At 54.5% G+C, this 13,426-nt stretch overlaps 6 protein-coding genes across 6 annotated transcripts; 5 read left to right on the forward strand and 1 right to left on the reverse strand.

Moving 5' to 3' along the window:
* Positions 1 to 248: 248 nt before the first annotated feature.
* Positions 249 to 1,163, forward strand: M409DRAFT_57995 (uncharacterized protein; the record flags this gene model as incomplete). Its single annotated transcript, XM_033813787.1, has 1 exon — positions 249 to 1,163. The coding sequence occupies one exon, from the start codon at positions 249 to 251 to the stop codon at positions 1,161 to 1,163; it is 915 nt and encodes a 304-aa protein (XP_033663846.1).
* Positions 1,164 to 2,757: 1,594 nt separating this feature from the next.
* Positions 2,758 to 5,142, forward strand: M409DRAFT_26810 (uncharacterized protein; the record flags this gene model as incomplete). Its single annotated transcript, XM_033808283.1, has 10 exons — positions 2,758 to 2,907; positions 2,985 to 3,224; positions 3,279 to 3,306; positions 3,367 to 3,496; positions 3,548 to 3,940; positions 3,996 to 4,240; positions 4,294 to 4,451; positions 4,503 to 4,597; positions 4,651 to 4,784; positions 4,838 to 5,142. 10 exons carry the CDS (start codon positions 2,758 to 2,760, stop codon positions 5,140 to 5,142), a joined length of 1,878 nt encoding a protein of 625 aa, XP_033663847.1.
* A 482-nt stretch (positions 5,143 to 5,624) lies between these two features.
* Positions 5,625 to 8,065, forward strand: M409DRAFT_68898 (uncharacterized protein; the record flags this gene model as incomplete). The annotated part of the gene is made up of 5 exons (XM_033818036.1): positions 5,625 to 6,133; positions 6,229 to 6,559; positions 6,644 to 6,856; positions 6,956 to 7,289; positions 8,052 to 8,065. 5 exons carry the CDS (start codon positions 5,625 to 5,627, stop codon positions 8,063 to 8,065), a joined length of 1,401 nt encoding a protein of 466 aa, XP_033663848.1.
* Positions 8,066 to 9,334: 1,269 nt separating this feature from the next.
* On the forward strand, positions 9,335 to 10,235 carry M409DRAFT_57998 (uncharacterized protein; the record flags this gene model as incomplete). The annotated part of the gene is made up of 3 exons (XM_033813788.1): positions 9,335 to 9,410; positions 9,572 to 9,586; positions 9,652 to 10,235. 3 exons carry the CDS (start codon positions 9,335 to 9,337, stop codon positions 10,233 to 10,235), a joined length of 675 nt encoding a protein of 224 aa, XP_033663849.1.
* Positions 10,236 to 11,588: 1,353 nt separating this feature from the next.
* Positions 11,589 to 12,007, forward strand: M409DRAFT_26813 (uncharacterized protein; the record flags this gene model as incomplete). The annotated part of the gene is made up of 3 exons (XM_033808284.1): positions 11,589 to 11,745; positions 11,810 to 11,895; positions 11,975 to 12,007. The coding sequence occupies 3 exons, from the start codon at positions 11,589 to 11,591 to the stop codon at positions 12,005 to 12,007; spliced, it is 276 nt and encodes a 91-aa protein (XP_033663850.1).
* A 261-nt stretch (positions 12,008 to 12,268) lies between these two features.
* Positions 12,269 to 13,135, reverse strand: M409DRAFT_26814 (uncharacterized protein; the record flags this gene model as incomplete). The annotated part of the gene is made up of 1 exon (XM_033808285.1): positions 12,269 to 13,135. One exon carries the CDS (start codon positions 13,133 to 13,135, stop codon positions 12,269 to 12,271), a length of 867 nt encoding a protein of 288 aa, XP_033663851.1.
* Positions 13,136 to 13,426: the final 291 nt, after the last annotated feature.

The following is a 13,426-nucleotide window of genomic DNA, read 5'->3' on the forward strand; positions in this document are numbered from 1 at the left end:
GTGACTTTTCCGACACGAGTGACTCGTGGAGAGCGAGTGACGAGAAACAATGTGTTCTAGGAAAGTAACACATAACACTTTGGTCGAGATGTTCAAAAAGACACCCTGCGCTCCGTCGACTCTTTCCATCATCCCATACACTCAAGCACACAAGTACAGCCAACTGCAACTCGCATATCAACAGCAAAGCATACGAAAGAAATACCAGAGACAGCATACACAAAGGAAACAGGAAATACCAACTCACCATGTCTTCTCCACCAGCACGCTGCGAGCACAACCGCATCCACCGTGATCACACCGACATCAGCCCGCAGAACAAGTGTCAGGTCGAGGACATTCCCATCTGGACACCAAAGCCAAAGAACACTTCAAGCAAGACACAGTCGTCCCAGGCTGCTCCAGAGAAGAGAGGCAGAGGTCGTCCTCGCAAGCAGCCAGTCACTCCAGCCACGGATTCAGTCGAATTCGACGACAACGCCAGCTCTCCACTCAGTCCTCTGGCAGCGTTGTCAAAGCATCTTCCTCGGGCTTTGACTTCGCTGTTCACGCCTCAAGCGACGCAGGAGGACCCAGTTGAGGTGGCTCGAGGTGACAGCCCAGATCCAGCGGAGTCTGAATCAGCTTCGTCTCCAGACATGTTGCAGCATACACCAGGAGGCACATCGTTCGTTCCAGGGACGCCGTTCGACGATATGCCAGCAGCAGAAGACGATGGCTCGGTCTCCGAGGACATTCTTGCTCAACAGACATCACCACCTCAACCAACCCAAGACGTCTTCGCATCAACTCTAGCTTTGTTAGAGCACGACGCCGTCCAGTCCCAGCTCGAAATCCAACATCTTCAACGTTCGCGCGACGTCGTCGTCGAAGAGCTCGCAGACAAGACCGCGCTCGCCAACCGTCTGCGCACGCGTGGAATGGTGTACGAAGCGAACGCAGTCGTGACCACGGCAGAGCTAGACCAAACTCAGCGTGATCGGGATGCAGCTGACGAGCACGCCAGAGCAGCGCGGAGACAGGCCGAGCAGGTCAAGCTGCGACTTGGTTCACTCCTCACATTGATCGTGCTGATGGTGGTGGCATACGTGCTGTGGTGTTGCTATAAGTCGCCCGAGATGGAGTACATTCGGCAGCGACGGGTGGCTGTTTTGCATGAATAGAGAAGTAGCTTCTGGGCGATTTGAGTTTTTCTGGCGGGTTTGAGAAGATTGCCGCAAACAGGATAGACTGATAGAGAGAGAGCTGTTGTTGGTGGCACTGGGATATGCAGGGCGGAATGGTGACCGATGTAACATAGCACTAGGGTGGTCATCTGCCTGCGTGCTTTCTTCCTCCTCACATGATCGAAGCTTCGGGATGCCCGATTGCACATGGATTGGTTCAGACGGGCCGATGAGTCGATGAAGTGGAGTCGTTGATGCACAGTGATCAAGTTGGAGAGAATTGCCCAGCTGTGCCCAGCGCTTGGTAGACCTGGGGTGCAGGGATCTTGTTGGCGTGTTGGATTTGTCGCGGTGAGGGACCGAACCGAAATGCGGTAGGCATTGCCTGAGTCTCGAAACCGGCGGGACTGTACGAGTGCAAATATCGCTGGGCATCGATCAGCATGTAGGCGTATATCGGAGACTGGCAGAGATCCCACCAATTTCACATCCATATCCTCTTCACGATAGACTCTCCGCGGTCCCAGCTGCTCTGCCAACTCGTGCCTCCATGTGGAGCCCCACACTCGCGTGGAGGGCCGAGACAGGCACTAAAATCGCACCTCACTCAGCCGCAGCACCAGCAAATCTGCTCGTTTCCATCCTCTTGGCGAAGGTAGGCGGCGGGAGGGATCGAGGATTCTTCCTGCTGGTCGACTTCACATTGGATCGTTTGTCGTTGATGGCCGGTGGCAGCTCACTCATCGTCCAATTCACGGCGCTATCATGCATCGACGCTGCCGATTCCAAACGACACCATCGCAAACGCCAGCAGACGCCGGTCCACCCTGGCCGCCGCGTGGTCGCCTCAGGCTGGTGACAAGTCACCCGACAGCACCTTATCCGCCATTGGCATGCCTTGTCCATCAGCGCTAGGGTGCCTGACAGTGATGCTAAGCTGTGCATTCAGGCTGTCGCGCCTCGCACTCTGACAAAACAACACTGTCTCTCGCAGTTAGGATTGAGATAACGGCCGAGGTGTGAGGGCCACTCGTCATGGATGCTCGCACAGCTGGACTCTATATTCATTCCTGGTTGTCCAGCCGACGATCGCCTTGTGGCACCCCAGCTGCTCCAGTTTTCTGAGATCCCGCTCTCCGCATTGGATTTCCCCAACATGTGGGCCAGAATTCCAGACTCGCAACGGCTGCTGCTGATGGTGCAGCATCGGTGAATGTCGAGTCCGGTGAATAGTGTCGACTTGATCTGATGGCGGGCACAATTCTGCCACGGCCTGAACTGCCGCTTTGGAGGGCGCCGTGTGCGCCATGCAACGGCAGGATTCACACTTGGTGAAAGCTAGCTCCCCTGCTGTGTGCGACGTTTCTGCATTCCGCCGATCGCCTCTAATAATTGTGCCACTTGATTCGCCTGCCAGGCCTCGCATTCACGAGACAAGGGTTTAGCGGTTTGGAGCGGGTAAAGATTGAACGGCCGCTCGGCGCCTGGCGACCTATATAAGTAAGCTTCTTCCAAGTGCCCAGTTCGAGCGACCCCACGTCGTCCGACACCAGTCGCATTCTCCAACAACACCACCGTGACTGACAACACCATGGCGGAAAAGGCCACCAGCGGTGTTGACTACACCACCCACGACGAGAAGAACCTCAGCAACAGTCCACCCGAGTATGTCGACGCCACAGAGCCGACTGGCCGCCGTCGCTCCTCCGTAGCCCTCAACATCGTCGAGAACCCGCTCAAGGTATGCTTGGCCGAGCTTCGTCGAGTGCGAAGAATTCTTGTCGAGGATTGGCACTGACACTATGCTTCTCACCTCAGCGCGTCTCACCCGCACAGAACGTCGAGGATGCCCGCAACTTCGCCGAGGCCAATGGCATGTCCGAATACGCCGACCTCTTTGGACGTGCTGCGCTCGTTGCACGTGAGCCCATTGAGAACTTCGCAAGTGTGGAGGGTTTGCCAGAAGACGAGTACGCCGCGCTCGGTTATGAGAAGGATCACAAGTGGCATGGCCCAGTCATGCTGTGGTACTCGATCAGCCTCTGTGCCATTGGAGCTGTATGTCACAGAATGAACGGGATATCAAGATCATGTGCTGATGATAGATTTCAGGCCACCCAAGGTTGGGATCAGACTGGAGGTACGTCTTGCTCGCTACGTGGGGGTTCAACTTCGAGACATAAACTGACTTCCTCCCCAGCCAACGGCGCCAACCTGTCTTTCCCCATAGAGTTCGGTCTCCAGGACGCGGTAACGGGCGAGTCTTCCTCCCACGACGCTTGGATTATTGGCTTGATCAACTCCATCATCTTCTTGACCGCTGGTCTCATGTAAGTTACCCAAACAACATGAGAAAAGACTGCCAACTAACCTGCCAACAGCGGCGCCTTCATCGTCGACCCTCTCAACCACTACCTCGGCCGACGTGGCGAGATCTTCGTCACTGCGCTCTGTCTTACTGCTACGCCCATCGGATCTGGTTTTGCAAAGTCATGGCAGGGACTCTTCGCCGCTCGCTTCATCATGGGAATTGGTATCGGTGCGAAGAACGCCACTGTACCCATCTACTCTGCTGAGATGGCCCCTGCCCGAGTTCGAGGAGCACTCGTCATGTTCTGGCAGCTCTGGGTCGTGGCTGGTATCTTCCTCGGTTTCTGCGCCAATGTCATCGTCAAGGACACCGGCCGCATCGCCTGGCGTCTACAGTTGGGCTCTGCGTTCATTCCATCTTTTCTCCTCGGCATCGGCATCTTCTTCTGCCCTGAGAGTCCTCGGTAATAATCTTGACTTGTTGTTCGCGAGAGGAACTGGATACTGACGTTGGCACAGTTGGTTGATGAAGAAGGGCAAGATGAGCCAAGCCTTCAACTCCATGAGACGCCTCCGCGCTCACCCCATCATTGCTGCGAGAGACTTCTACTACTCGTATGTCATCTACCAGGAGGAGTTGCGCGAGGCTCGCGGTGCCGGCTACTTCGCCCGTCTGTGGGATTGCTTCGCGGTGCCCAGAATCCGACGAGCCAACTACGGTGCTTCGACTGTCATGCTTGCTCAACAGATGTGTGGTATCAACAGTATGTCTTCACCCTCAGACACTGACTTTCCATTCTTGCTAACACCTGCACAGTCATCTCGTTCTACAGCTCATCCATCTTCGAACAAGCCGGATATACTCCTACCGAAGCCCTGTACGCATCTCTTGGTTACGGCGCGGTCCAGGTCGTCTTCACCATTCCGACCCTGTTCCTCATCGATACCAAGGGCAGACGTACTCTCACGCTGGCTGTAAGTTATCCTCGAAATGCAATGAGGCACAACCAACTAATCTGCTTTTAGACATTCCCCCTGATGTGTATCTTCCTCTTGGCTGCTGGTCTCTCCCTGCTGAATAAGACGCACAACCGCGCTGCGGCCATCGGTCCTGTCGTGCTGTAAGTCAACCCTCAGCTTCCTCAACTTGGCCTTTGCTAATCTTGTTATCCAGCTTCATCTACCTCTTCACCATCTTCTACTCGCTTGGTGAGGGTCCAGTTGCTTTCCAGTACTCAGCTGAGGTCTTCCCCACGATCCAACGTGAGCAAGGCATGGCCTGGGCCGTCTGCATCAACAACACCTTCGGTAAGACTTCCCACTCTCCACTTCTCAACCATCAACTAACCCAACCATCACAGCCGGTGTCCTCGGTCTCACCTTCCCCCGCATGGTCCAAGTCATGACGCAAACCGGCGCCTTCGGTTTCTACGCCGGCCTCAACCTGATCGCCTGGGGCATGATCTTCTGCTTCGTGCGCGAGACAAAGCAGCTCACGCTCGAGGAAATCGACCAAGTCTTCTCGGTGCCAACCCGCCAATTCATCGGCTACGAGTTCCGCACCTGGCTGCCGTACTTCATCAAGCACCACATTTTCCGCCAGAACATCCAGAAGCCGCCGCCGATCATCGAGCGTGCCGATAAGGGCTTCGTTCATACCGAGTGATCGGGTTGATGATGAGGTGCTCCTCTGGCTGTTCTTTCACGAAGCTGGATAAGGGAGAATTGTGTGCATGCATGCGATACTTGCGATTCAAAGAGTACGATACCTTCACTACTACGCCCAGAGACTAGATCGACCGTCGAGTCTAGCTAGAATACTACAGGCAAATTCGAAGACGATGAATGAACTGTTCCACAAACCTCACAATATTTCCATTTAGGTCCATACCCCCTAACGACGACGTCTAGCAGTTTTTTTATACGCGGAAACCCAAAACGCAAACTAGGTCGAGAAGAGCGAATCTCGCGAATCCATCCCACTTCCCTTATCGTCAATCAGGAAGGTGGGTGGACCTTGACTCAGCTGCTCAAAGGATGACGGATTGATGCTCACTTCTTGTTGCCATTGATGTGAGAACCATCATTGTCCTCTCCTCTCCTCGACCTGACGGTATATCTGCATGCCAAGCAGTACTACTTCCTAAAATGACTAGAAATCTTTCCCAGCTCGTCGTGACTCCGCCTCATCACGCCATTGCAACCGCAACCTCACCTGCTACTACTACTACTAGACCCCAAGAGAACGACCATGATCATGACCATGAAGATGGCGATAATCCCAAACCCCTCCGCATCGACGCAAATCTCCTAATCCCCGGCCGCGGCAAACCCATCCCCAACGCCAGCCTCATCTACCACAATGCCAAAATCCTCCACGTCGGACCAACCCCCTCCCTCCCAAAACCCTACGCCTCCCTCTCCCCCTCCTTCACCGTCCCCATCCTCATGCCGGGCCTCTGGGACGCCCACGTGCACTTCTTCGGCGAAGCAAGCCCCAGCCTCGAAAACGTCGCCTACACCCCCCCCGCCCTAGCAGGCCTCCGCGCCGCTCGAGATCTCGTGAGCCTGCTAGACGCCGGGTTCACGAACGTGCGGGAGGTAGGCGGGTACGGGGTGGATGTGGCGAGGGGGGTGGAGGAGGGGTGGATTCCTGGGTATGTCTCTTCTCTTCCCTTCTCTCTCGCTTTTCTTTCTCTTCTGCTTCAGAAATAATGGTTCGCTGGTGGTTGATGATTGACGTGTGATGCAGCCCTCACATCTACGCCGCCGGCGCGCCGCTCTCGCAGACCGCCGGGCATGGCGATCTGCACACGGTCCCGCTGTCCCTCATGCACGATAAGATGGCGGCGGGGATGCCGTTGTGTCTGGCGGATGGGGTGGATGAGGCGATTAAGGGGACGAGGACGCAGATCCGGAGGGGGGCGAAGGTGATTAAGATCTGTTCGACGGGGGGTGTGATGAGTCGCATTGATAGTCCAAGGGCGGCGCAGTTTACGAATAAGGAGTTGGAGGCTGTGGTGGAGGAGGCGAGGAGGACGGGGTTGGTTGTTGCGTCTCATGCGCATGGGACGGAGGGGATTGTATGTTCTTCTTTTTCCTCTTCCTTCTTTCCCTTCGCTGTCTGTGGGTTGCATGTTGTTCTTGATACTGATGCCTTTGAACAGCTCGCCGCCATCAACGCCGGCGTCCACACAATCGAACACGGCAGCTATCTCACTTCCTCCGCCATCGACCTCATGGTCTCCAAAAAGATCATGCTCATCGCCACACGCACCATCATCGTCAACGGCGTCGAGAACCCCGCCTCCATGACGCCAGAAGCTTACAAGAAACTCCTCGAAGTCGCGGATTCGAACCGGAAGTCGTACGAAGCTGCCGTAAGTCCCCCACATTCCTTCCTTCCTTCCTTCCTTCCTTCACTCACAATGGGGATCTTTCATTTTTCAATTCATTAATTGATGTCTGCTGGATAATAGATCAAAGCCGGCGTCAAATGCGCCCTCGGAACAGACCTCGGCCTCAGCAACGCCGAACTCGGCTTCTACCACGGCATGAACGGAAGGGAATTCGGATACGCCGTTGACGCGGGTATGTCGCCGCTCGAAGCCATCGAGGCTGGGACGGCGAATGGGCCGGATACTTTAGGACCGCAAGCCCCGAAGAGCGGGATCTTGAAGGAAGGTTATGATGCGGATTTCATTGCGTTGACGAAGAGTCCTTTGGAGGATATCGGGGTGTTGGCGAGGCCGGGCGAGGTGAGCCATGTGTGGAAGGGTGGGAGGTTGTTTAAGGAGCCTGGGAGGGGGGTGAGTATTCTGGGGTGAGGGCTTCGTGAGTTCTTCGTGAAATGTTCGTACATGTCCGATTACTGGCGGCTATTATCTGTCCAGACTTAGCCAACTGCGGCCCGTATCAAACCCCCTCGTCGGGGGCTCAAACTGTTGTTGCTGCGGCTGATCACCACTCTCGTGCCTCCTCGTCTGCCCGCTCAACGTCCTTGACACCTCTTCTGACCGCCTCGCCTGCTTCGAAGCCCGGTACCGCTCCATAGTCTGCAGATTATAGCTTTCAAAATCCTCCGGCGTCTTCACGATGAAGTGCTCTTGTTGAGGCGGATGCTCCCCCCTTTCCTCCGTCGTCAAAGCTCGCGCCAACGGTGTCGGTGACTTCTGGTAGGAGGAGATGTAGCTGTACCGCGCCTGTTCCTCCTCCTCCCACAGCGCGTACTCGGGATGCATCGCACCGACATTCGGCATCGTGGTCGGTTCGGAGAACTTGGCACTCACATCGGAACACGTCGGGGTATGCGTCTTCTTGGCGGCGAAATCCGCCCGCTGCAGCCGCTGCTCGCTGTTGGGAGTATCGACTCGTCGTATAATAACTTGCTCCACGTCAGAGTCTCTTCGGCTACGACCCGAGGTGACGGACCGCTTGATGCGTGATAGTGTGTCGCTGAGGTACTCGCGGAAGAGGACTCGGAGGGAGGGCGCTGAGGCACACACGATGCCGAGGGTCAGTTCGAGCTGGGACCACACGAAGACATTGAAGATTGCGTAGCTGACATCTGCATAGTGGCCGCATTCTAGGTGGGGATGTCAGCATTGTCATTAATGTTGAGGCTGAGGTCTTACGCCATAGCCAATATGTCCGGACGCCACTGGCCCCGACTACCAGTAAGCCAAGGGAGAACACGACGTTGAGGGCGATCTTCTGGTGGAAGGGTATTCTTAAGTTTCGCATCATGATGCACGGCAGAGCCACTGCATAGAGATCGCTAACGGCAGCCATGATCCCGGCCAGGAGGTTGATGACGGTGGTGTCCACGCAGTGGTAGTCGACTGTCGCAGCATATGTAAGATCAAATGCCTTCCAGTAAGCCTCTGTTGGCGTACAGTTGAAGACCAGTGCAAGGATGAAGGCCAATGTGTATGATACTGTCAGTCCTATGGCAGCCCAGACGGCCCAGATCCAGAATCTCGAGCATGTGCTTTCAGTTAAGCGCCTATAGAACAGCAGTACCGACACTTTGACGCAACATCCGGTGAGGAGGAAGGATAACTCGGCCAGCCAAGTGACCCTGGCCATGGGTGGAAAGGTGGTGATAGGTATGTCCCAGACGTGTCGACTTGTATGGTACAGCTCAGCACCGAGAATGGCAAGAACGGTGAACCACGATACACATAACCAACTGCAAATGAGCAGAATCTGCCTCGAATTAGCAGGCATCTTCTTGCAACCGCAGGCACATGGATTACATCGTCAATTCCCAATCCGCCTGCACGTTTCGTCCATCGTAACCATAGCCGCAGTCCAACCATGAGAGTAGCAAGACCATACAAGCAGCCGGCGTAGGGAGGCATCCATGATCGCTCTACCGGGTCGACGTAGTTCGGTTTCGGCCATCTGAGGATGTCTTCAGGCGTGAGATTGATGATGTTGCCGGGCATCCTTTCTTAACGAGATCATAGGAAGTACGGGTGAAGTGCCATGCACGTTCGTGTAATCGTAGCCGATGGAGCAGTCAGCAGAGAAGGACCAGGTAATGTAGAACTTTGGCGGCGAGGATGGTCGTAGGTTTGTTCCGATTGAACGCCACGTGAGCCAGCATTCCCAGCGGGCAGACTAAGTATGGTCCAGAGGTCGGGGGTGCTGTTCCGATACTGACTCGTATCGACAGGGCTGACAAGGTTCACGTGTCGCACAATGGAGTTTGAAGGGTGATGAGAATCCACATTGGCCAGCGGTTCATGAGACGCAGGTATTAAAAGACGGCGAGGGACATTGCTCCAGGGACCGGCGGATTGCCGCAGGACCATGAGTGGCGCGCGAGCTAGAGTTGCAGAGGGCGATGTGCCATGACATGTGATAGATGCTCAACAGAAGAGGGACGTGGACCGTCTGCCATTGAGCAGCCTTGGCCAAACGTCGTAGGTTTGCGATGGCGCGGTGCGGCAGGCTCGTGGAGGGCGGGAACGACCATGGCGCTGGTGGAGGTTCCTAGATGAGGTTGGGGTTGATGCCCATCACTCGGCGATGGAGCCTCAAGTGTCTGTTCCCGCCGAAGGAGTGCTGCCGATGCTGAACCTACGCAGGAACACGGCATGCATGTGAGTGGGGTGTGCGTGTCGCACGACTCCGTCACAACCCGTTATCGCACTGAATTTTCCCACAGTTTGCACTGATATACCCCTTTGTCGGTGGCGATATGTTCTGGGCGTGGGCGATGACATTGTTGATGGGACGATGAAGTGGGAGTGGTGGATGAAGACTGGGAGAACAGGATTTGCAGCCATGAGATCGGCATTTGGCGTGGCTCGGCGCGTGGGTGACGCGATTTGGCTTTGCAGCAGGGATTCCCCGGTCAACTTCGAGACGTCCTCTTCTTCCCTTCTCACTCCCTTCATCTTCTGCTCTAGTCTTGGTTTCAGAGCCTCGACAACTCCATCATCAGGCGGATATTTCTCGACCGAATCCGCGATGCAATGCAGTGGCAATCTTCCCCGCACGCCTCACAGTGTCCTCGAATCTGGACCACCGATTAGCAAGAAAAGTTTTCTTTACCAGAATCATCAACCTGGCCGACTTGCCTCTCAGCACGATGCATTGTTGGTGATTGGATGTGACTGGCATACACAGCTTTCGAAGCTCAGTCAGGCACAGCTCTCTTCGATACCAACTCCCCAACGGACATGCCCCTCTTCGATTCGTGCATCGGATTTTCCAAAGGACTCTGCGTCGAGTCTTGCCACTCCATGACTTTCAGAATGAGCTTGACCGCGACACGCCAGAAATGGTTGTCCTTTTGAGCATGATTTATTTCTGGATGTACAAGGTCGAGACAATGGACCTTTGACAGGCGCATACTCTGAGCTCTTTCGTTCCCGGCAAGTACAAGCCTCTCCATGGTGTCAATTGTCGACTGCAGGATTGAGGTCGGCGGGATCGCTTGTCATGCGATCTTGTTCCTTGATCCATCTTGCTATTACCCAGCTCTTCACTTACCTTAACACCACAAATCGCTTCGCGAGTCTCAGGCCAACACCGTCAGTCGCTGGCGAGAATCTGCATCATCGCTCAGGCGCTTTCTCACATCGTGCTTTCTCGTGCATGGGTACATCTTCGTATGTCCAAAAAAGGGCATTCTGCTCTTGTTGTCTCGCAGTTAAGAACAGACAGCATCCTACTAGCAACTGCAAAGTGCTTCGATCACATCAAAAGGCAAGGCATGAGATGGCTCCCTCTTCACTTCAACGTCTCGGCAGGAATCTTTTGATTTATCTCGCCTGGAGAGACACGGCTATGCACAGACCTGTCCCGTTTCGGTATTGGACTATTTCGACTTCACCTGTGTCGATCCCAGCACACCACAAAACGTTCACACATGGCCGTTGCGAATGGCAAGACAGCGACGTTCGCGTGGTTTCTTTTCGTCTGCCACGTTGGATTACCTTGCGCAATGCTGACAGGATGTTAGGAGGAACAGGATGAGGGCCAAGATCAAACGTATTGATGTTCTGTATAGGTCGATAGATTTTGGCCTCGCCCGACACCGCAGATGTGATTACAGGTCATCTCTGAATAGAACATACGACCCTGCGGCACAGAAACCTGTTGCTACCTCCCATATGAATACGACCTCGAACCGAAATTGCCAGCACAAGTAAAAGTAACGCCGCAGCAGCAATCCTTCAACGTACACAACAGGCTATGGACAACACCACCCCAGACAACATGACAGATTACTTACCAAAATGACCAACCCATGTTGCGCCCATCTTCAAACACATTGGACAATTTCAGTCTAATGGCTCGTTGGCGACGTTCGGCCACTCTATCAGACTTCAAGCACGTTGCCGTTGGTCTTGCATTCTCCTGTTTCTGAAAATGCGCAAAAGGTATGTATACAACACCACCTCTCACCCACCTCCACGAGAAACTCATCATCCTCTTCTTCTCTCAAAGATACCATTTTGCGAAACACCATCGCGTCCACTCTTTTCTAAACAAACACCAGCAATTTCAATTTCTCGTCCCTCTAGCCCCAGAACATCCTTTCAACCCCACAAAATCGATCTTCTTCTATCTCATCAGTCCACCGAAAACGCCAACATGCTCTTCCTCCCCACCCTCCTCCTCGCCGCCCTAACCGCAGCTCACCCCATGACCTTCCAACCCCGCGCTCCCTACGAGATCTGTCCCGCGTTCGACACGCCCCTCTGCTGCCAGCTAGACGCCGGCGGGATGGTTGGCACGACGTGCCAGTCTCGTACGTATCCTCACTTGAAGCCTAATGTGTCGTGACAGGAGTACTGCCTAGATGGATTGTGTAGCGTCCTCCGCCCCCAGCAACAAAACCGAGTTCCTGAACGACTGTCATGCGATCGGCTTTACCGCCGAGTGCTGCAAGTTGCCTACGGTGAGCCTTCACGAACTTGATACTATAGATGGTTTGATTAATAGGATTGAACATGTATCGCTGACATTCGCACCTCTAGGGCGGCGATGCCATGTTCTGCCAGCCACCGTAGACCGTAGATGACATTCACCTCGAACCCTGGCCTGGACTTCACGAGTAGGCGATGAAAGGACACGGTGGCGACCACAAACGCTTCTCACTAAGCGGCTGGCGAAATAGGTGGATGGATAGCGAGCGATGTTTTAGCGGGGAAGGGAGATAATCTCGAGATATGGATACCGACGTATAATCTCATCATGTTTGTCTCGTACGTATGTGGGCCAAAATGATATGGTAATTATTTTGCAGCAAGTCACGCTACCCATGCCCTACATCATTGATATTTCAAGCCATGCTCCAAATTCCACTCAAGAAACGAAGCCGCATCCACATACTCCCTTCCAGGCACGAAATGATGCCTCTCAAACGCCCCATCCCCAGGTACGAGAAACTGCAAAAACTCCGTCCGATCCCCCTCCCCTTGGCTGAGATGTGTGAGAGAAATATCCCTCAAAACAAGCATACCGCGCAAGACCTCCAGGATCCTCGTCCAGGCTTCGTCAGACGCCTCGATCCGTAGCATCTCGAATCGAACGGTGGTGAGGGTCCTTCTGCACGCGAGGAGACTTGCACGCAGCGCGCTGTAGCTGCAACAGAGATTGGCCAGCGAGAGGAGACGGAGGCATTGCAGCCGGTCGATGTTGAAGAGACTCGGCGTTGGACATGGGACGTATCCGACAGACCAGAGATCGTAGGGCGCAGCCCAATGCAGTTCCTCTAGGCTTGTGGATTGGTGCATGATGCTTTCCAACATCGTCTTGAGCAATGCGATTTCGTCCTCCTCGGGCATTTCCAGTACATCCTCGAGCGCATCTCTCTGCTGATAGCGGAAGATTCTGAGGCTGTCGAACGCGGCCAAAGCGGCGTATATCTCGTCGCCTGGGGGATCGTCGTCTGTGCTCGGGGATATCAGATCTGAAAGACTCGCCTCCTCGATCTTGCAGCCTGTTGTGACACATGCGTCGAGAATGTCGTTGAGAAAGGTCAGGCAGTACCGATCCAATGATAAATCGAGGTGATCCTGCTCACGAGCGTCGACGCACACGGTGGCTTTCGACAAGCGTTTGACGTTCCGCATGATGTCGTGGATCAGGATTGCACAGGCTGGGTCCTGGATCGGCAGCCAGTCTTCATCGAGCATGTTTCTCCTAGAGTAGTCCTCCATGTACTGGTTGAGGAAGTGTTCTTCCTGGTGATGTCCGTTGGGGGCGGCAAGCGAAACGGAGTGACGATGCTCGAAAGGATCAATGGTGAATGTAACCTTGCGGACTTTGGCAGCGAGGTGGCGACTCAACCGTGATGAGTTTGATCCTTTGCAGGCGTATTGGACCCAGCACGAAGCAGCACAGGTTTGCGATGTATTCGTCGGCGAAGTGATCGAATGCCGCAACTCCTAGGGTTCTGCAAGCAAGGCGCAGGTGCAAGAGCCCTG

Source organism: Zasmidium cellare (assembly GCF_010093935.1).
Source record: "Zasmidium cellare ATCC 36951 unplaced genomic scaffold M409scaffold_33, whole genome shotgun sequence".
Lineage (NCBI taxonomy): Eukaryota > Fungi > Ascomycota > Dothideomycetes > Mycosphaerellales > Mycosphaerellaceae > Zasmidium > Zasmidium cellare.